We start from the raw sequence: 23485 nt of genomic DNA, 5'->3' as shown, positions 1-23485 counted from the left end.
CAAAGTAAATAAATAAATAAAATGAGAGGAAGACAAAGCTAACACGCAAAATTAATTAAATGATAAGAGAGACGGAGGCATTAAAAACAAAAAAAAGAAGAACAATACAGAGAATGACAATGGTTTTTATTTAAATTCTCTAGAAAAATATGCATATAATAATGAAACTGCTTTTAAGACTAATGAATTCACTTTCTGGGTCGAATCATCATAACGGCTTTCTTATAGGAGTAATGAGGTCCCCGAAAGGTGTACCAATTGACGCCTATTTCATAATCGTTTTTTCCGTATGTTCCCGTCAATTGGCTGTAAGAATTCGAGTTAATAATCGAGGTTTTAAAAAATAATTAACATTAAATCATACCACAGTTGACAAGAATCGATGGAACGGTACCACCAGGCGCCAGTGTGTTGTTTGGCGCAGTGTATATCCGATTGACCATCATTATCCCGATCGAATGTAGAAAATTTGTTGCCACGATGAGCTGAGAATGAATCACCTGCAGTTCCACTGGCATCTCCCAAAGTGTGTAATTCATATTGTTGATCCTCGTTTCCAATTGCGAATTCATCGTACTTCTCAAATCTCTTGTCGCCTTCAAAGTCCTCAAGAAGAAAGAGTAACTCTTGATTTCTTTCTGCCGTCATTTCATGTATCTTGTCTAAGCCCAAGAAAAACTCGCCATTCAGATCACCAAATCCATTTTTATATTCCGTCCAGTTTCGATTAAAGTTAACACTGCCATCCATCCTTCTCAGGATAATGGTCCAACCTCCTTCTTGGGTTTCCGCATCGCAGGCAACTTTAAAGGGTTGACTACTAAATTTGGGGAGGAGTATTTCATTAATCCCACTAGACTTGGCTTCTGCACAATTGTGTGGGAGAAGTAGCTTTCTATTACGCTCCTCCTCCGTTCTAAGATGTTCAATTACATTTTTAAGCAATTGGATATTAGATTCCTTGTCAAGTACACTTTTCTTTTGGTTTTCCAACTCTGCATTTAAAGTCAGAATATTCGCTTCCTTATTATTTAAATCTTTTTTTTGTAGGTCGAACTCCGTTCTCAGAGTTTGTATGTCTGCTTTCAGTGATCGATTTTCTGTATCCCTATCAATTATATCTGTTTTCTGTTTTTCGGTCTCTGCTCTACATTGATTATCCGATACCACAACATTTTTATCTTTTTTCAGTAGTTGAAGCTCCGCTTTTGTAAACTGCATATCTGCTCGAAATTCCGATTCCTTAACAAGATCATTCATCATCTGTTTCTGCCCAGCTCTAATAAATAAAAAAATTGATTAGTAATAAAAATTGTTATATTGACAAGGCTGCAAACCAAAACAAACCATTGGTTCGGGAGGTAATAAATCGGTTCGCAAGCTGAAACTCATTCTGAATCTATGGTTCGAACCACCGAACCGAACTTGAACCACAATTTTGGTAGTTTGCAGCCTTGAATATTTATGAACTTACCTCAACTCAGATAACTGAGATCTTAATAAAGAATTGGTTTCGTTGTTTTCAGAAACATGAATTGCAGCAGTAAGCGAATTAAATGAATTAATAACAAGGATAATACAAATTATTTCCTGCAACATTTTGCGACTGAACTTGACTGAATGTCTGACAGAACTGACTGAATCAACATTTGAATAGAAGCGAAGAAGTGCATTTTTAAGTGGTTATCGTAACCACATAAATAATAATACATATTCTTATATGCATGCTCTTATCTTCATAAACTCCCAAAAACTTAGAATTGGTTGCCTCGACTTCCTCTTTGATAAAGTGTTTAGCTCATATGTACATAGTATATACGATAAATACATATATAGGCTGATAAGTGCACAGCAGTTTCTGTAAGCGCTTATTTTCTTGTTTATTTTTTTACTTACACTGATTAAACAAGTCGCAAAGGCTATACTCGAGATCCCGACCATAGAATACCCGTTACTTATTTTCTAATATAATATATTAAAATACTTTATTGCAATTACTATCGAATTAAAACTACTGCATACTTTTGGGTGCTTGTTTTGGCTTAAATTTGAATAGCTTTGGTAAGCTATTACGGCCGTTCTGATTATCCAAACTTGCTGCGGCTAAGTAAGATAATAGATAATAATAATAGATACCGTTTTTAACCATAAGCTCTTAAAAACTTTGGTTCTGCGACATTTGCGTGGGGTACAAAGAAATTATTTTAAGTACAATTTTAAATTTAAGAAAAATTATAATAAATAAAAATTCAAATAAACAAATGCAAAAGAACTTAATACTTTTGAATAAAATTGCGAGTTGAAGTGCATTTATTCCTTTATTCAGTATACAATAAACAGAAATAAAAAAAAATATAATCTCAAGACTTTGTATTTAAATTTTTGAATTTAACAAATAATAATTAAATAAATAAAATGAATAAATAAATTTAGATACAAGAATTTTATTCATTTGAATAACATTGCGAGTACAAGTGCATTCATTCATTTACTCAGTATGCATTCATATGCACTCACTCTATTATCTTTATTAATTTATTATCTTTATTATTTATTAATTACTTTGGTTAGCTATTGCTTCCGTTCTACTTGTCCGATCTTGCTGTTTTTCGTTATTTGTGGCCCCAAATCTATCCAAAAAAGTGGGTTTCGTTCGTTTAATAGCCAATAAGTTCAAATTTGTTGCCTCGTGTAATTAATAAAATCAACATATCAAAATATCAAAATGAATCTTATAAATAACGTTAATAATAACATTAAATTATTTCTAAACCTTTGTAAATTTGTCTTTTTTTTAGTATAATGTTCAATAAAAGTAGCTAGTTGCACTAGGAATCAAAGTAAATAAATAAATAAAATGAGAGGAAGACAAAGCTAACACGCAAAATTAATTAAATGATAAGAGAGACGGAGGCATTAAAAACAAAAAAAAGAAGAACAATACAGAGAATGACAATGGTTTTTATTTAAATTCTCTAGAAAAATATGCATATAATAATGAAACTGCTTTTAAGACTTAGCAATTCACTTTCTGGGCCGAATCATCATAACGGCTATCTTAAGGGAGTATCGAGATCCCCGAAAGCTGTACCAATTGACGCCTTTGTCATAATCGTTGTTTCCGTATGTTCCCGTCAATTGGCTGTAAGAATTCGAGTAAATAATCGAGGTTTTAAAAAATAATTAACATTAAATCATACCACAATTGACAATCAGCGGTGGAACTGTACCACCAGGCGCCAGTATATAGTTCGGCACAGTTTAAATGCGATCTACCATCATTATCCCGATCGAATGTAGAAAATTTGCTGCCACGATGATATGAGAATGAATCATATGCAGTTCCACTGCCATCTGCCAAAGTGTGTAATTTATATTGTTGATCCTCGTTTCCAATTGCGAATTCATCGTACTTCTCAAACGTTTTATTGCCCTCGAAGTCCTCGAGAAGAACAAGTAACTCTTGATTTCTTTCTGCCGTCATTTCATGTATCTTGTCTAAGCCCAAGAAGAACTCGCCATTTAGATCACCAAATCCATTTTTGTATTCCGTCCAGTTTCGATTAAAATTTACACTGCCATCCATCCTTCTCAGGATAATGGTCCAACCTCCTTCTTGGGTTTCCGCATCGCAGGCAACTTTAAAGGGTTGACTACTAAATTTGGGGAGGAGTATTTCATTAATCCCACTAGACTTGGCTTCTGCACAATTGTGTGGGAGAAGTAACTTTCTATTACACTCCTCCTCCTTTCTAAGATGTTCAATTATATTTTGAAGCAATTGGATATTAGACTCCTTGTCAAGTACAATTTTCTTTTGGTTTTCCAACTCTGCTTGTAAAGTCTGAATATTCGCGTCCTTCTTAATTAAATCTTTTTTTTGTAGGTCGAACTCCGTTCTCAGAGTTTGTATGTCCGTTCTCAGAGTTTGTATGTCTGCTTTCAGTGATCGATTTTCTGTATCCCTATCAATTATATCTGTTTTCTGTTTTTCGGTCTCTGCTCTACATTGATTATCCGATACCACAACATTTTTATCTTTTTTCAGTAGTTGAAGCTCCGCTTTTATAAACTGCATATCTGCTCGAAATTCCGATTCCTTAACAAGATCATTCATCATCTGTTTCTGCCCAGCTCTAATAAATTAAAAAATTGATTAGTAATAAAAATTGTTATATTGACTAGGCTGCAAACCAAAACAAACCATTGGTTCGGGAGGTAATAAATCGGTTCGCAAGCTGAAACTCATTCTGAATCTATGGTTCGAACCACCGAACCGAACTTGAACCACAATTTTGGTAGTTTGCAGCCTTGAATATTTATGAACTTACCTCAACTCAGATAACTGAGATCTTAATAAAGAATTGGTTTCGTTGTTTTCAGAAACATGAATTGCAGCAGTAAGCGAATTAAATGAATTAATAACAAGGATAATACAAATTATTTCCTGCAACATTTTGCGACTGAACTTGACTGAATGTCTGACAGAACTGACTGAATCAACATTTGAATAGAAGCGAAGAAGTGCATTTTTAAGTGGTTATCGTAACCACATAAATAATAATACATATTCTTATATGCATGCTCTTATCTTCATAAACTCCCAAAAACTTAGAATTGGTTGCCTCGACTTCCTCTTTGATAAAGTGTTTAGCTCATATGTACATAGTATATACGATAAATACATATATAGGCTGATAAGTGCACAGCAGTTTCTGTAAGCGCTTATTTTCTTGTTTATTTTTTTACTTACACTGATTAAACAAGTCGCAAAGGCTATACTCGAGATCCCGACCATAGAATACCCGTTACTTATTTTCTAATATAATATATTAAAATACTTTATTGCAATTACTATCGAATAAAAACAACTGCATACTTTTGGGTGCTTGTTTTGGCTTAAATTTGAATAGCTTTGGTAAGCTATTACTGCCGTTCTGATTATCCAAACTTGCTGCGGCTAAGTAAGATAATAGATAATAATAATAGATACCGTTTTTAACCATAAGCTCTTAAAAACTTTGGTTCTGCGACATTTGCGTGGGGTACAAAGAAATTATTTTAAGTACAATTTTAAATTTAAGAAAAATTATAATAAATAAAAATTCAAATAAACAAATGCAAAAGAACTTAATACTTTTGAATAAAATTGCGAGTTGAAGTGCATTTATTTCTTTATTCAGTATACAATAAACAGAAATTAAAAAAAAATATAATCTCAAGACTTTGTATTTAAATTTTTGAATTTAACAAATAATAATTAAATAAATAAAATGAATAAATAAATTTAGATACAAGAATTTTATTCATTTGAATAACATTGCGAGTACAAGTGCATTCATTCATTTACTCAGTATGCATTCATATGCACTCACTCTATTATCTTTTGGACGACTCGACTTGAATTTTGTTCGTTTGTCACGTACTTTCAGCTCTGGTTCAAGCTGATACGAACACACACACACACATATATATGCAGACACACACACACACACTTATACAATGGCTAATGGAAATGCTGGCGCCAGCATCAAAATAAAAACCAAGACCAACAATTACTTCAAAAACAACAACTTAAAAAAAAAAAATACTGGTCAAAACAATTTGGTCAATGGCTGGGCATTGTCTTAACTTTCAGTTGTTGTTATTGTTGTTGTTGTTGTTCCTTGTCTTTTAGTCTGACGACGTAGAATGTTCATTAGTCTTATGTAAATGTCGCAAATTTATTGCGTGACTTTTGTCCAACTTGATGACCAGAAAGAGAGAGAAAGAGAACTTATTTTATATTCATACTGATTATTGCTTATGATTTCCTGAAAAAATTGCACCAAAGTTTGTAACCAAAAATCCGACTTAGAAAATAATAAATAAAACTTTTCTTAAAAATCGTTTGTGCCTATTCACTGTCATATAATTATATTTGAATTAATATATATATATATATATATATATATATATATATATCTTAATTCTTCATACAATGTTTTCAAAACTAAGTAGCTAATAAATTACATTTTTTAGTCGAAACAAACAATCAAAAAGAAAACTTATTTTTCCTATATGAATTAAATAGACTTTGTACAATTTTTGTATGAACATCTGTATAATCCATTTGCCAAATTCATAGAAATTAATGTCAATTTTAAGAATATTATTTTGATAAAAATTTATTTGTACTATGAAAAAGTGGCCGTAAATAATTATATTATTTAAGCTTAAGATTTGTTGGTTTCCAAATATTTGCTCTAAGTCAAATTTTTTTTACTTATATTTATTATCAGGTCTGTTCCGGTTTTCACATCCTATTTTATTGGATTTCAAAAAATTTAATTATTCACGTTGCATTTGGGCTTAACATTTTAAAATTATATTTTATCACTTTATTGAACTTAAATTCACCAGCTCAAAATGAATTCAATACGCCAAATATTTCCAAATGATATAAGAACAGGCTAAAGATTTTCACTTCCAAAAGTGAAAACCGGAACGGGCCTGTATATACTTATTTTGGTTTCCTAAAATTCATTTCTTTCGTTTTCTTTGTAATTCTTACCAAGACTTGACCAGCTGTTGTCGCTGTCTTCAGTCTTCTGCCTTCAGTCTGCTGTCTTCTCGATCATCCAATTTGAAGCCCACGTGCTACGTTTTCTGCTCCCAAACTCTATTTAATTTGACAGTTTAAACTGTCAAACGATTGCTGGGGCGAATTTGTCGGCGCAACCCACACAAAGTCTACATTATGGGTCGTTTATCTATTTTATTTTTTTAAGAGTTACACACGCCTTCAGCCACGCCTTCGACACAGTCTGACCTCAGTTATTTGCCCCAAGTTCATCTTGAAGATGCATTTCTCAAATATGCACAAATCTACAGAGTTGTACCATATGTAAATTTCGTAGATATTTTTAATTTGTCAGAAGTACAAACACAAAGAAACTATAAATAAAATGTACATAGATAACCCAAAATATGGTTGGATAGGAAAAAATTCAAATAGTAAAAAAACATTTACAAATTTTAAAAAAATCTAGTTCACTAATATTAGAAAACGGTGTATTTTCAATCCATATATTTAAAAATCTTTGTCCTGACTGACTCACTGACTGAACATTGTGCAGCCCAATCCATATATTTAAAAATCTTTGTCCTGACTGACTCACTGACTGAGTATTGTGCAGTCCAAGCCGTAAGACGTAGGAACCTGAAATTATTAAAGAACATAGCTGAGAAAAATTCATCATGCGAAATTCGAAATGAAGGGGGGGCAAATTCGGGGTCAAAGTTCACACTTAGAGGAACTTGCATGGTATAAAAACTTTGTTGATTTTAGAGCTATCTCAGACAAACTCACAGGTTGTTTCTTTTCGACTATGCTTGACATCCAGACTTTATTTGGTCAAGTAATAAATAAATACCCAAAATTAGGCTTATCTTACTCTTAACACTGACAAGTTTAGCTAATTTTTAATGTTGTGTATACCCATTCTGAAAAGTCAAAGCCGACAACAACAGCAACAATCAAGTACAAGAAAAATGAGCATCTTTGTTCGGAAAAATTAAACGCAAAAACGCAACAAAAAAGCATCAAAGTAAGCGAAGACAGCTAAAAAGAGGGGAGTAGGAAAGGAAAGAAATGGAATGGGAAGTGGGAAGTGGGAAGAGAAGGCAACCGCGAAATCGAGAACTTGCAGACAATGGACGATTGTGACTGACAGCTAGCATAATTTATAGTTACACTGGCAAAAAACAAGTGGATAAAGTGAACAAGATTTTCAATTAAACAACAAGAGAAAAACACTGAAAAACAAAACATTTCCATCAAAATGTGTTTTTCTAATTAAAAAATGTACAATAAATGTAAGTTATAAATGTTATAAAGAACAAACTTATTTTATTTTTTGCAGTGTATGCGATTCAAGCTGTCAACTTTCGTTCCAGAGGTCCAACATTAAAATGCACATCCAGATCCAGTTTTAGTTTCATTTTCAGTTCAGTGCATCGAGCTTAAAATTGATCGATTGAAAACATCGCATTGCTGATTTATCGGTAAAATTAGATAAATTCAGCGATATATCGATTTGTCATACAAATTTTAAGATATTTAACAAGAAAATTCGAATGTGTTACTTAATTCTTGGATTTATTTATGAATATAATTTATAAGAAATTTATAGGACTGATTTTATTCTTTTAAATTTTAAATAGCTCGATTTTCCATTCTTCCAATCTTCAATGTAAATTGCTTAAGTTGGAAGTAGGCTTCATACGAGTATATTGGCCATTAGCAACACCTTTAAACATCATGTCCAAAACTATAAATCAGCCTAACAAGATACTAAAAAAATAAAATAAAATAAGAATAGGAATGCTACAGATGAGCTGCTCGACTTTAAGATGCCCTGTACCCGTTTTATTGCCATTAAGAAACTAACAAAAAATTTTAAAAATAAATAATTGAAAGCAAATATTTAAAAAAATAAATAGATACAACTTTTCAAATTTTTAATCACATTTCAACATATTTTTATTTATTTATGATTATTTTTGGCAATATTTGCAGACAAATAAATAGGATAAATTATAACTAGCAATTTTATAAATAATGCAAATTTTATATAATAGAAAAAGCAACAACAAAAAATATTATTCTTTGTTTATTTTGCTATTAATAGTTAATTTGCATCACAAACTCATAAGCCTTTGAGCTCTTTGTGTACTGGTCTTAATACACTATCAAGAAGATACTTTTAGTAAAAGATAGAGAGTCAGTTAATGGTTGTAGGCGTCTATGTTAATTTGACGCATGGTAATAACTTTTTATTTTAGTTTTTTTATTCTTGTTTTTGGCAGCAAAAATCAAAAGCCACAACTCGATGCTCAGTCACAAACAAAATCTGTATCAGGCATGGTCTGAGATACATTCCACGCATAAATAAAACTCACAGATACAAGATACACACACACACACATACATATATATAGTGTATAAATTCTGGCTTTTGTCTTTTCGGCCCGTTTGCGGCTTTTAGCCACGTGCTGTTGCTGGCCAACGTTTTTCGACTTTTTTATGGAAATTAACATTTTTTAATGGGTTTCGTTTTTTCTTATTTATTTTCTCTTTTTTTTTCGTTTTTCAATTTAAATACTCTTACAGCGGGTGTGGCGATTTAGTAAGAAACTTTGTTAGCTATTAGATTAAAGAAGATTTCATTTTTAAATGTCTCTAAGTATATTATCACAATCACTATATTTCGATTGAAAAATAAGAATATTGAAAGGTTGAATATTTATAGTTCAATTATTACAACATTTTAAATATGTTGAAATGAATTTAAATTGAAAATAAAAGTTTGTTTTGTTTATATTTCTAAAGAAATTATAAATAAAGTATAAAAAGAATTAAATATAAGAAATATGCATTAAAGGGTATTATAGGGAATTTGTGAGTCTGAATAAAACGTTTAAGGAAAGCCATCAGACTGTATATATATTTATATGAAATACATTTAAATTGCAGATAAACTTAAATACACACATTGAAGAGGGAAGTGGAGGGGGAACAAATATTTTCCACTCTGAAATTCGTTAATCATCAGCGTAATTTGGTCGGCATATCGAAAATGCAAAGGAAATCAACTTCAAAGTTGCGTGCAGCATCGTGGAAAATGAACATGAAAACCTGAACGAACAATGCAACGAAAGATCCCAAAAGGCATTTAACGGATATTATACAAGCAACAGGTGAATGCAGAGACAGAGTGAGGGAGAGAGAGAGAGAGGGGAAGAGGGAGCGAAAGGAGGGAGCAGGGGGGAGGGAGCAGGGAAATTAAGGCAAATGGCCAATGGCATCGGAAACTGAACAGACTGAAATGTTAAGACAAAAGTATGGCATTTCGAAAATTTCGAGACAATTGTTTTCAAATTGTGAGATACATAATATATATTTATTTATTTAAACAAATTGAATAAAAAAGTTAAAAGCTAAATATCAAAGGAATTCGCATTGAAATCAAAACCACAATCTAGAGGATAAACATATTTTGAAAGAAAATATTTAAATTTAAATGCAGAGTAAATTAAAAGGCCAATTTTTGAACAAAATGACATTCCGCTTGAAAATCGGTTGAGTTTTGACAAAGTTATGACAGTTTGAAGTTCTTCGGACTTTCAACCAAGCAACTTTACAAGTCAAAATTTTTATACGATTTCACATGATTTTTTGCAAGAAAATCAAATGTCTCAGAATCAAGTTTAAAGTGTTGTTTTATACTAATTACGATATAAGGAGTTGATTAAAAGTGAAAACTTGCGATTTAAAATTTTCAATTTTCAAAATTTCATAGGGGGGACCCTTAGCATCGAACCCAAGATCTAGAGGAAAATAATTATTTTTTAATTGACTAAATTTGAATGCAGATTGAATTTAAAGGCCAAATCATTTTCAAAATGACATTCCGCTTGAAAATCGGTTGAGTTTTGACAAAGTTATGACAGTTTGAAGTTCTTCGGACTTTCAACCAAGCAACTTTACAAGCCAAAATTTTTATACGATTTGACATGATTTTTTACAAGAAAATGAAATGTCTCAGAATCAAGTTTAAAGAGTAGTTTTATACTATTTACGATATAAGGAGTTTATAAAAAGTGAAAACTTGCGATTTAAAATTTTCAATTTTCAAAATTTCATAGGGGGGACCCTTAGCATCGAACCCAAGATCTAGAGGGAAATAAATATTTTTTCAAAATTTATTTAATTTTAATGCAAAATGAATTTAGAGGCCGAATCATAAATAAAATGACATTCCGATTGAAAATCGGTACAGTTTTGACAAAGTTATGCAAGTCTGAAGTTGGTCAGACAGTCGAATTGGCTTTACAAGTCAAGATTTCGTTCGATTTGACATAATTTTTTACAAGAAATTGAAATGTCTCAAAATCAAGTTTAAAGTGTTGTTTTATACTAATTACGACATAGTTTTTTAGACCACCCAAGAATTAGAAAGCACATCATTTTAATATTTGATAATGTCTTTCATGTTTTCATTGGCGTTGTTAAAATCACATATGCTATAGACACAGCTGAAGAATATGCATTGACAGATGTTAACAGATTTTTCTTATCTCTTATCGCTTATCAATTTGAATTTCGCTCTTGCATTCATTTCAATTAGTTGGGTTCGAATAGAAAATCTTTGATTTGTGAGAAATTTTACGCTCAAGAGGCGCAGTTAAAGTTCAAGTTGCAGTTTTGGGGTTGGAAAGTTTTCTGTATTAAATTGTGGGAGTGCAGCTCAAGTGGAGACCAAAAAAAATAGACAGAGAGCGGGAGAGAGAGAGAGAGGGAAAGAGAGAGAGAGAGAGAGAGAGATAGAGTCAATGATCGTGGTATCTCAATCAATCAATCTTCAATTTAAAATCGATTAACAAACCAAAATGAAATACAAAATAAGAATGCGAAAAGAACACTCGAAAAGTGGCTTCAACTGAACTATGGGAAACTTGTCTATTTTTTGTGTGAAAATAAAATACACATTTCAATTTGACCTATTGATATTCCAAGTTCTATAAAAGGCAAACTTCACAAAATATCTTCTTTTTTTTTCGTTCTTATGATTTTAGTTGAGTTCAAAAATATGAGAAAAGTTCCCACAGTGAACTGCTCCTGTCAATTGCAAGCTGTAGCGAAAGAGACGGAGAGGGAGAATTAGAGGGTGTCTTAGTTGAGATGTTGTTGAAATTTGAACGCCCCAAGTGCTGACCGAGCACAAAAATAAAAACACGCAATGCCACAGATCAACATTGTTCAACATATAATTACACGAAGAGGCAAAGTACGATGATCATGATCATAATGAAGATGATGATCACGAAGACAATGATTATAAAAATCATGTTGATGATGCGACTCCTTCTACAGTTGAAAATGTTCAAATTTCACGCGCTTTATTCTGTCGTTTTTAAAATATTTTTTATTTTTTCTTTTTAATTTTAATTTACATATTTATAAATTTTATATTTGTAATAGTTTTTTCCAGTCAATACCGATATTTTTAATGTGACACGCATTCCTAGAAACAGCCTCAACAATAGATGCTTACAATATTTCAAAGACTTTTATTAAGTTTCTAATCCATATGATTAAAAAATTAAAAAAAAAACTGAAAATAAATTTAAAAATATTATTGAGAATTCGGGCTCGTCCGGGAGTTGAACCCGGGACCTCTCGCACCCGAAGCGAGAATCATACCCCTAGACCAACGAGCCATGTTGATTGAGGTCGTCAAACTACCCTTTAGGAATTACCATTAAATATTTACGATCTATTGATGGAAAAGGCCTGATTAGAAGTACGATCGATATCTAACAATTCATTTCACTTGTTAAATACAAACTCGACTCAATTAAAATTTAATTGGTTTCTACAGTTTTTTTTTTGTCCTTATAGTGATGGATTTCTGTAGGTTTCCCCAAAAATGAAGTTCATTAAAAAGACTTGAAGTCTTTAAAGACTCGAACTAAAAAATTAAAAATCAATTTAAATAATTACTTTAAGACGGATCTAATAATTAATAAATTTAAAACATTATTTGTGATTGTATGATAAATATAAATATTAATAATTTGTAATATATGGTTTTAAAAAAATTTTTGGCTGTTTGCAGAGATACTGTAATTATAAAAAAATATGATTAATTTGAAACACAATTTGCATTTATTCTTAAAGCGGAATTTTTTGGAATTGTAATTTTGATCAATAAAAATTATTTTCAGCCCCTTGTAGTTTTTCCCCGCTCTCCCTTTTAGAGTCTATCGATTGTAATTGCAGTATGCGGAATATGGGCCGTGACTTTTTCTTGTTTTTAGCCAGAAGCTATCACTGACCCGAACTGAACTGAACTGAACTAAAAACGGCAGCCATATAAGCATGGTATACCTACACATACACATAAATAAGTACTCGTAAATGTGTGTGTGTGTGTGTGTGTGTGCTCCCACATATGCTGCATATTCAAAGATCTGTTTATTGTTTACACTAGGTGCTGAAACGACTCCCAGTATTTTAATGCCAGAGCCATAAAAGCAGGGAATAAATTTCCCATACAAACTACAACGAAGCTTGGATACTCTATAAAACAAATAATATAATTAAAATAAATTGTGATGTGTGATAGCTATTATCAAAAAATTCAAAAGTTAATTGTTATTTTTTTTATAATTAAAAAACAAGTATTATAAAAATACAATTACATTTTAATTTATAAATCATAATAAAATCATAAGAAAATATTTTTCAATATTTAATATAAAAATTTAGCTACGCTGTTAAATTCAAATTTCATTGAATTAATTGAGTTTTTCTTGCAACAAATCTAGTATCAATTATTTCATTTTGGTTACGTATCAATTTCACTTTCGTATCAATTATAATATTATTTATAGTAATAAAATTTAATTTTAATTTTACAATTTTATCTTATTAATGTATTTCAACTTTAATTAATTATTTTAACACTATGTCAACTGCTTTAAGTCGACATTAAATAAAAAAAGCTTTCACCAAATATGTATTTGTTTTTTTTTAATTTTTGTTTAAAAGTAGAGTACATCCAAATAAAAACACACTTAAATTGTAACCCAAAATTGCGAATTTTTAAGATAAATAGATAGTATCAATTAGATAGCCCATTATTGATTACCAAAAACAAGACTCTTTTGGGTGAAATTACACATTTTTAAGGCATTTTTAAATAAAACTATATTTTTTTAAATTTTACAAAAATTCGACATTACAAAATCTCCATAAATTCTCTATGCATTTCTTTCGTGCCAAGTGTATGAAAATAATTATTGTTTCTCTAGTGAAGCGCAGCACGCGCCTCGAACCGACGATCTATCAGATTTCTCGATTCTATTCTAACAACAAGAGAAAAAGCAACAAAATAAGCTGAATTTTGTACCAATTTAATTTGAAATTTTATTAGAAACAAAGCAGAAGATGAAGAAGGGGCTGAAAGACTGCATTCTTACATTACTATTCTTTTGTTTTGTAGATGCAATTGCAGAGACTGAAAGCTATTTATGCACTTCTTCAATTTTTTCTCCCTCTCTCTCTCTCTCTCTCTCTCTCTCTTTATTATTCTTTTCTTCCTCTTGCTGCACTGCCTGCTGTGTGTTTATGTTGTTGTTTATCGTAATTTACAGTCAATTTGTGGGGCAGTTGCATTTGCAGTTGCTGCCCAGCGATTAAAAAACCCAACTGACTCCAAAACCAACTTGAAACTTCACTTTTCTAGAATACAAATATACACTCAGCACAACATTTATTCATACACCTAAAATATTGCAGCATATGCCTTCATATATAGAACCCAGTTGACTTATATAAAAATATTTTTGTATACTTATTTATATATTTATTTATTGTTCAATATGACCACGGAATATTTGTAATATAAACATAGTATATTTATGTTAAAAAAATTAAAATATGGTTTAAAATGTTGTACAAATAATTTTAGTTCAGTTTTTTGCGCTCACTTTTTAGATCTAACGTTCCATTAAATGTGCACTGAAAATAAAGGTTACATATTTCGCTAAATTTATTCCAATATAACTATGCTTATTATCTGAAAAGAAAATTAGTTTCAAAAGTGAGTGCGTGAATAAATTTTGGATGAGAGTTCTGAATTTTGTTCTGCTCTTATATTTTTTTAAAGAATTTCAGTTTATACAGTAGAAGGAAGAAATTAAAAATTTTTGTTTTGGAATTTTTGAATTTTCCTATTTTGTTCCATTATTCAATTTTTTTATAATAATATTGGTATATTTGTATGCGTTATCATAAGAGTCTTAATATCTCTTGCTTATCTCTTTTTAGAAATATATCACATTTCTTAACTATTTGTTTATATCTTAAATATTGTTAAAATCTCTCTCTTTTGGCCTGTATTCATATTTTTCTCCATATATCTCTCTCTCTCTCTCTCTCTCTCTCTTTTTCTCTTCCTTACTCACCCAATCTTTTATTCTTTCTCTTTATTTTCGTACTTGAGGTCATCGTCTCATTGAACGCGTCTCACGCAATTTACGCTCAACAATTACTGAATTAGCATACCCCTACCCTTTTTTATCCCTCTCTCCCCTCTCTCTCCACGCTCCTGAATGTTCCCCTTCCACTTCCCCTTACAATGCCTGAGTACGCACTCTTGGGGGCTCACTTATAGAATTGTTTCAATTCAGGAAAATGACAAGAAGAAGAATGACAACGACTTTAGCTTAACAGTTAATAGAGCTAATAATAATATGAAGAATTACAACAACAAGCATATTCTCTGGAGAATCTAAACTTCCCTGCTCTTTTTCCCACATTTCAATTATCTGTACCATCTCTTCAAATGGTTTTTAAAATCAAAAATTTGATGACGAATAACGTAAATTTGAATGCAAAAATAATTTACAGGCCAATCCATGATGAAAATGACATTTCAGAGTTTTGAAATCTTGAATTTGGTCCGAACTTTGACCTAGGTACTTTACAAGTCAACATTTTTCTTCAATTTGACACGATTTTTTTACCAGAAAATGAAATGTCTTAGAATCAAGTTTAAAGTGTTGTTTTATACTAATTACGATATAAGGAGTTGATTAAAAGTGAAAACTTGAGATTTAAAATTTTCAAAATACCAAAGGGGGGACCCTTAGCATCGAACCCAAGATCTTGAGGAAAATAATTTTTTTTTTTTAAATAAATTAATTTAAATGCACAATGAATTTAGAGGCCAAACCATAATGAAAATGACATTCCGTTTGAAAATCGGTTTAGTTTTGATCAAGTTATGACAGTTTGAAGTTGGTTCTAACTTTGACCTAGGTACCTTACAAGTTTCCAAATTAAATATGTGTTTTTTGATATAGTATGAAATAGTAAACTCATTATTCGAATTTCTCTTTATTTGCATAATCGAGAGACTCGTCGAGGGAACTTGTCCAAAACGCAGACTGGACACTTGTCTCATAACCTCAATTTGAGGCATGTTACCAGCCAACGCAGACTGGGCTAAATGTCCCTCCCCCTTCCATTTGCTCGTTGCACAGTGACTCGATTTTCGAAAAAAGTCGATAAAAATCTTAGTGCAAAATTATTTTATTTCTGTATTTCTTGTCACAAATTTGTACACAAAATTTTGCTAGTTTTTCTTTTTGCTGGATTTTACTTCAAAAATTTAAGATTTGAATTTGACAAATCAGTTAAAATGTACAATATTGTTGATAAAATGTTTTCAAACAACTTTTTGAAGCATTGAGCATATGCATAGAATTTTGTCAGCAATTTTAGTCAAATGTTCCACTGTGCGTTGCAGTAAATTGCATTGCGTGTAATTTGTTGTCCCCAATTGCGTAAAATTTACGCAGCATCGATTTTCACCTGCCTCAAAAAAAAAGCGTTATGGGAAGTGGGCAGGGACAGGGTGGTAAACGGGGAGGGGGAGGTAAGGAGGTGGGGTAACCTGTTGATTGCTGTGTAATCGATGAGGTTGGACTTTTGAGTGTGAAACTGCCGTTAAATGCTGCCAAGCCAAAAGATTGTTAATTACTCTCTTGCGGGCAATAAAGCGAGAAAGAGAAGGAGAGAGCGATAGTGCGTGTGCGAGCGAGAGGGAGAGGGAGAGTTGAGTCGACAACAACTTTAAATTTCGAATTTCACTCGAACTACGCATCTAATCGAGTTGCTGAACATATATTAATAATAAAAAACTATTGAAGAGGTTTGCTGCACTAGAAGATACGCCGTAATGTAATTGACAATTAAATCTAAGTCTAATATTAACAAATTATTAGTTTACGCGACTGTAGGATACCCCAAACACATTTATTTGAACGTAACATATTACATTTTCGACTAATTGTTCCTATGGAAAATATATAATATAGTAAACCGAATTGAACCAAATTCAGGTTAATTCAAAATTAATAATCTGCGACTTTGTTTGAAATATCTCCAGAAACAACAACAATTTTAATAATAATCCATATTTTATGATCAATTCTTTCTACGGCAGCGATATAGTGAAGCGATTTGCATCAACTGTAAACAGGGTGCATAGTACCAACTTATATGCTTCTATATAATTTTGGCTACGATATCTCGTAAAAAAAACAAAGTTTCTCATACTAAAACTTGATTTTCGACCGATCGTTCCTATGGCAGCTATATGATATTGTGGACCAATTTGAACCAAATTTGGTCAGAATGTAAAGAACTAGCCCTTATGCATATTCTGTCAGAATTTTTAGGATATCTAAAGAAACAAACAAGTTTTTCATACTGAAACTTAATTTTCGACTGAGCGTCTCTATGGCAGCTATATGATATAGTGGACCGATTTTAACCAAATTTAGTCAAGATGTATAATACCAGCTCAGCTGCATATTCTATCAGTTTTGTTAAGATATCTTAACAAACAAACAACTTTTTCATACTAAAACTTGATTTTCGAGCGATCGTTCCCATGACAGCTTTATGATATAGTGGTCCGATGAAAAAAAAAACAAACTTGATCTTCGTATACTATCCAGTAACTTACATACTAAATTTCAAGGCTCTAGCTCTTATAGTCTCTGAGATTGACACGTTCATACAGACGAACGAACAATAGAATCAGCAATATATCAACTTTATGGGATCAGTCACGCGTCCTTTCGTCTCTTACGCACATTATTTTTAACCAAACTTAATAATACCTTTTTCAAGTACGGGTTCCAAAATTATAAACTAATCTAGCCATTTTTCCCACCGTGCGTGCACGTTCAAAGTTGATGACCCCGAAACCCCAAACAAGACGTTGAAGAAGCCGCAACAACAACAACATGACAAACATCATTACAACAGTTTGCCAAAAATAACAACAACAACAAAAATGGCCGCAATATTATTACAAAAACGACCAAAAAAGCCATGAAAAATCGCATGTAGAACTTGGCCAAAACAAGACAAGATCAATTGACCAAAAAAATACCCATAATTACATAAGTAATGCCTACTTTCCCTATATAGCAGTTAAACATTGAACATCGCCTAGATTCTAAAATCGTGGCTACAAAATGTCAAAATATTTCTAGAGTTAGAAAATAGTTTTTTTTTTGTATTTAGATTTGAAAAATACATTTAAAATATATAAAATTCCATCAAATTTTCATCAAATGAAAATTGCAATTTTAGAAATATGAAGTGTATTTTTTAATTAAATAAAACAACATAAAAAAACATTTTGTGTGCATTTATTTATAAAATAAATTTTATTTTTTTTAACCGCCATAAGCAAACAATTTAATTTAATTTAGTTTATTGCAAGAATAACCTCAATATTATATATAATATATATATATATAATAAATAAATAATAAATATAATAATACATTTAAATATAAATAATAAAGTGCATTTCAAAGTTTAATAAATAAACATAATAATAATAATTAACACTCTCATATGCTGGACATTTCCAATAAGTTATATATCCAGCCTCGCATTTATAAATTTAAGCATTTAAATAAATGGGACTCAATATATAATTCCCATTTTCATTCTTATTGCAATTTGTCATTCTTAATAAATTTCAATTACTGTAATTAATTAATTTATCAAAAAAATATTTATAATGAATACTCTTTTCAATAAGTTATATACTAAACAACGCTTAAATAAATTAAATCATTTAAATAAATGGCATTTCATATAATTCCCATGCCCATTGCAATTTTCCCATCCTTATAAAATTTCCCTTTCACTGCTCAATTATCCCTTTATGACTGTTGCGCTTACCTTGCTGGTGTGTAGTTGTTGTTGTTGTTGTTGTAAATTCTTGTTGTTGTTGTGCAACAGTTGCGGTTGCATTTGCTGAGCGCAACAAAAACAACAAAGTTGGCCGGAAACTTTTGCTGGCCACAGGATATGTTTATTTTTGTTTTTTAAGTTTAAATGAATTTCCCACCACACACACGCACTATTGCAATTTCTCTTGCTGCTTCTTCTTCTGTTATCTTACACACACACACACTCACTCACACACGCGCACACAGAGAGAGCACACGATCGAGAGCGAGCTCAAGAGCGAGCGCGTAAAAGAGCAGCTCAATTTGTATATTAAAGAAATTTGAAGCCACACTCTTATTTGTTGTTGTTTTATTTTCTTTTTTGGCTTTGACTTTGATTTTGGCCTTCGCGGCTTTCGGCCAAACAGCGTTACCAATGTTAAGTTGACGCTTTTTCACACGCTTTCACTTTGTGCATGCATCATTAATGTAAACAAATTTCATTTAGTTGCATTTTGTTATTGTTAACTGCATTGCAAAGTTGTCAAACTCAAACAAAAAACACAAACAAAAACAATGTCAAATCAGACGCACGCCGGCCGCGTAAAAAAAAATAAACAAACAAACACAAACACGACGACCGCACGATCTGTTCGCTGCAAGTGCGAGAAAACAACTGTTTTGTCGAATTGCAAACAAGTGGCAAGCGCAATTTGCTCGGCACAGAGCGAGCGAGAGACCGTGAGCGGAGGAGAGACACATGTTGCGCTCTCAAAGGCAAAACACAAATTCAAAGCAAGCTACAATGTTGCCATATCGTTAAATGCATTTGGCGGCATTTGGCGCCAACAATTAAATGTTTTTGCTAAAATGTTATCTAGTACAAAAAGAACATATTTTAAATTAAAAAACTTTTATTAATTATTAGAATACTATGTAGTACGATAAGAACATTATTTAAAAATTATATTGATAGAGCTTGAGAGACACTTGTTGCGCTCTCCGTTCAACGTTGCCAAGCCGATCAACACATTTGGCGCCAACATTAAAGATTGTCAAATGCAATGTTATTTAACAGTAGCCAACTGCATATGTGCTTATTTTTAATTTTCAAATAAAACGAGAAGCAAGTGAGAAAATACCTGAAGCGGAGAGAGACAGTGCTGCCAACTTTAGTGGAAAAGATAGCTATTTGGCAATCATTTTTGGCTGGCTAAAATTTTAAAATTTTTCTAGCTATCGAACTCTGAACATAGCCAGAACTAGCTATAAAATAGCTAAGGTGGCAGCTGTGCGCAAAACACAACGTTGCCATATTCTGGCGGACTTGTATACGCTTGAAGCCTTGAAATGAGTTGCGCTTGCTGCTGCTAGAGCGCGCTACAAATCCATTTCTTGTGACGGTCGGTCGATACGGCTGCTGGTGAATTTCTGGCGATATCAATTGACAACATGTGACTTAGTTGCATTTTCTGACGCTAGAGCGCGCAATATTCGTAGTTGTTGAGCATGCCCCAAGAGAGCGCTGCTTAGAATTAAAATTTTTTCTAAGGGCATTTGGGGAGTAATATATAAAAATATATAATACAACGTAAAGATTAAAAAAAATGGTAATTTAATATTTATTGCTTGGATCATTAAGGGAAAAAAAAATGTAATTTTATAACGTAAAATGATGATATTGGGAAATTTTAAACGGTATTTGCGGGTATTTTAGGGATTGGACAGCCAATGCGACCACTCTTGAATCTCATTGTACAGGGTCAAGCCTGGACTCTGTGTATCTATCACCTGTGAGCCGGCAATCAAACCATAATCCTCGGTCAATTCCCCTTGGGCGACTCCGCAAGCCAACAGCTTTTTACAGGCACTCAACGCGGCATTCGACGGGAGATGATCTAAAAAATAAGGGGAAGTTGTAGTAATAAATTTTTATTAAATAATAAAATAACAATTTAAAAATATCAATAAGATACAAAATTGTGATAAATACCAAAAATAACAAAACTTACATAATAATGTACTAAAATATAAAAAATACAAAAATAAATACCCGAATACACAATAATATACAAAAATACCAAAAATACAAAAGGCTATATACAAAAAAAATACCCAAAACATATTTTAGTATTTTTAGATATATTTTAAAATTTTGACAATCTTGATACTTTGAAAAATGTTGGTAGTTTTTATATTTTTGGGTATTTTTACATTTGTATTTGACAGTTTTATGCCAAAAAAAGTTCAATAATGTCAAAAATGTACATAAATACCAAAACTATTTAAAAGCCTTTTAGAAAAAAAGTACCCAAAATAAACATCCCCATTTGTAGTATTATATTTTTTTAATTGTTGGTATGCTTGGTATTTTCTAAATTGTTGCTATATTTTAATATTTATGGGTATTATACGATTTGACAGTCTTATAAAATTTTTCAGAATTTTTTTTTATATAATATTCTAAAACTTAAAAAAGGATAACCGAAAGGTATTTGAATATTTTTGGAATATTCAAGAAATCGGTGAATAATCTGTAGTATTGAGAGATTATAAACTCACCCGTGTAAGTCCCAATGAAGGCAATTCCAGTGCCGTTGGCATTATAGCCATAAGTGTGTGCACCTCGAACCCCCCACCCCGTGCCCTCATAAACGACGCCATCATTTCCAATAAGAAAGCTGAAAACAATTGATAAGGGATAGGTATTAAGTGATAAGTGATAAGAGGGGAAAGACCTATACACTGGCAAAGAAGAAAATTGTGTTTAATCAAAAATATCTGTCTTAAATATTTGATTTTTTTAAGAAGACAATTTTAAGAGAAAACAATCAAGAAATTTTGTTATTTAAAAAAAATAAATAAATATATATAAATTTAAATAATGAAATTATTAAATACAAATATTGAAAAATACATTCAAATAATGATCAATCAAATAATGATCAATGTTAGGAAATACAAAATGTTTTTTTTTTTAGAAAAATTAACAACAGAAACTTGATTACTGAAAATATTAGTTTATTAAAAATGAAAAAAAAAATATTATATTTATTATCAAACTTGATTACTGAAAATATTAATTTATTAAAAATGAAAAAAATATATATATTTATTAAAATAAAAGATTTATAATTTAAACCATACGAATTTTTGCGCTGTCAAAAAATATAAACTGTAATTTTAAGAAAACATACAACATGGAGAATTAAGTAAAAATTTAAATTACGTAAAGTATTAAATAATAAAATAAATAAAAAAAAATAAATATATTAAAATAATAATGATTGATATTTTTAGCTATAAAAATTTTGTGCTATCAGAAAATATTTTATGTATTTTCAAAAATATAAACAACAGTGATGAACAAATAAATATTGTAATAATAATAAAAATTCAAAATAAATAAATTTAAAAAAATATATATATACAAATAATGATGATTGATAATTTTGGCAATACAAATTTTTGAGGTATCAGAAAATAAAAAATGTGTTTTCAGGAAAATAAACAAAAAAGACAAATGAATAAAAATTCAAATAATTAAATTAATATAATAAATAATAAAAAATAAACAAAATATAATCTTAAAAAATGATTAATAATTTAATTGCTGTCAGAAAAAATAAAATTTGAATTTTGTAAGTATGTATGTTATTTTGATCAGTGTATTGAAAATGGGTATGAGGAAATTAATGCTCACTTGTAGCCGATGTCATCGAAATCCAGCTGCGACTGATGATAATTCTGTACATTCTGTAGAATCTCCGCACATTGCACAAATGCCGAGCACTCGCTGGTCACCGTGTGATGGATGACGACGAATCGTATGGGACGCAGCTGATAATTGAGCGCTGAAGCGGGCTTACCGCCCCACTGTCGCTTCAATTTCATCTGTGGACAGTCCGATTTGGGCGCCTTCTTTTTCGCCCCTGCCACGCCCCCATGCATTGCCAAAATACCCACAACAAAGGCAGTTAGGAAGAGAATTTTGAAGCTAGACATGTTGAAGTTTTTTCGAATTTTATTTATATTTTTTTGATTGAGTTTTAATTGATTTTTATTATATTTATTATATTTTTTGTGTTGTTATATGTATTATTTTTTAAATATTAATTATTCTGTCGAATTCTCTTCACTTTTCAATTCTTCTCAGAATTGCTCTGATCTGAGCTTTTCTTCTCAGATCTGTTCTATTCAGTCTCCGCGCTCGTTGACAACTGGATGCTATCAACGTCGTGTTCTATTCTCTTCTGTTCTTATCGCATCGATCGACCTGCAAACTTATATACCCGTCTCTCAAGTGACGCAATTGTTGCTAAAGAGAGAGAGGGTAGAGTGGAAGAGAGATGGAGAGTGGCGTCAAACAAGTTTCAATCTTGATTTTTGTGTTTTTTGATTCGGGTAACTCGCATGTGTCACAAAATATGACACATTTATATATATTTCGAAACGGAGATTCAAGATCAAAGATCACAAAGCATACATTAGATTTCATAATTTATTATTTCTTATTAATTAATATATTTTATTACTTATTTAAATTGTAACAGTCAATTGACTGATTAATTCATTAAAAAAAGTACACATATAAAATAAAATATGATTTTTAATGAACACAAATTATATTTTAAAATTAAAAATAATGTTAATAAAAATAAAATAATAACAA

General features: G+C 31.0%; 4 protein-coding genes and 1 non-coding gene across 5 annotated transcripts in view; all 5 read right to left on the bottom strand.

Moving 5' to 3' along the window:
- The window catches only part of LOC117788156 (plectin), an 84811-nt gene extending 65818 nt beyond the window's left edge, over nucleotides 1-18993 (bottom strand). The window contains exon 1 of the mRNA XM_034626827.1: nucleotides 18824-18993. The gene's annotated coding sequence lies outside the window, so the exon portion shown is untranslated. The remainder of the gene's footprint in view (nucleotides 1-18823) is intronic.
- On the bottom strand, nucleotides 113-926 carry LOC117788145 (ryncolin-4-like). Its single transcript, XM_034626818.1, has 2 exons — nucleotides 365-926; nucleotides 113-306 (listed from the first exon to the last, which is right to left on the bottom strand). Exons 1-2 carry the CDS (start codon nucleotides 748-750, stop codon nucleotides 189-191), a joined length of 504 nt encoding a protein of 167 aa, XP_034482709.1. The 5' UTR covers nucleotides 751-926; the 3' UTR covers nucleotides 113-188.
- LOC117788137 (ficolin-1-like) lies at nucleotides 2945-3800 on the bottom strand. Its single transcript, XM_034626805.1, has 2 exons — nucleotides 3201-3800; nucleotides 2945-3142 (listed from the first exon to the last, which is right to left on the bottom strand). Exons 1-2 carry the CDS (start codon nucleotides 3584-3586, stop codon nucleotides 3025-3027), a joined length of 504 nt encoding a protein of 167 aa, XP_034482696.1. The 5' UTR covers nucleotides 3587-3800; the 3' UTR covers nucleotides 2945-3024.
- Nucleotides 12193-12264, bottom strand: Trnap-cgg. Its single transcript has one exon. It is a non-coding gene; the product is annotated as a tRNA-Pro (tRNA).
- A 1418-nt stretch (nucleotides 18994-20411) lies between the features above and the next one.
- LOC117783815 (peptidoglycan-recognition protein SA) lies at nucleotides 20412-23071 on the bottom strand. Its single transcript, XM_034621364.1, has 3 exons — nucleotides 22517-23071; nucleotides 21376-21494; nucleotides 20412-20711 (listed from the first exon to the last, which is right to left on the bottom strand). The coding sequence occupies exons 1-3, from the start codon at nucleotides 22816-22818 to the stop codon at nucleotides 20527-20529; spliced, it is 606 nt and encodes a 201-aa protein (XP_034477255.1). The 5' UTR covers nucleotides 22819-23071; the 3' UTR covers nucleotides 20412-20526.
- Between the last annotated feature and the right edge of the window lie 414 nt (nucleotides 23072-23485).

The sequence above is a fragment of the Drosophila innubila genome, chromosome X (assembly GCF_004354385.1).
Source record: "Drosophila innubila isolate TH190305 chromosome X, UK_Dinn_1.0, whole genome shotgun sequence".
NCBI classification, from domain to species: Eukaryota; Metazoa; Arthropoda; class Insecta; order Diptera; family Drosophilidae; genus Drosophila; species Drosophila innubila.
The sequence above is the reverse complement of the archived record's forward strand: the minus strand, read 5'-3'. Positions and strand labels throughout refer to the sequence as shown.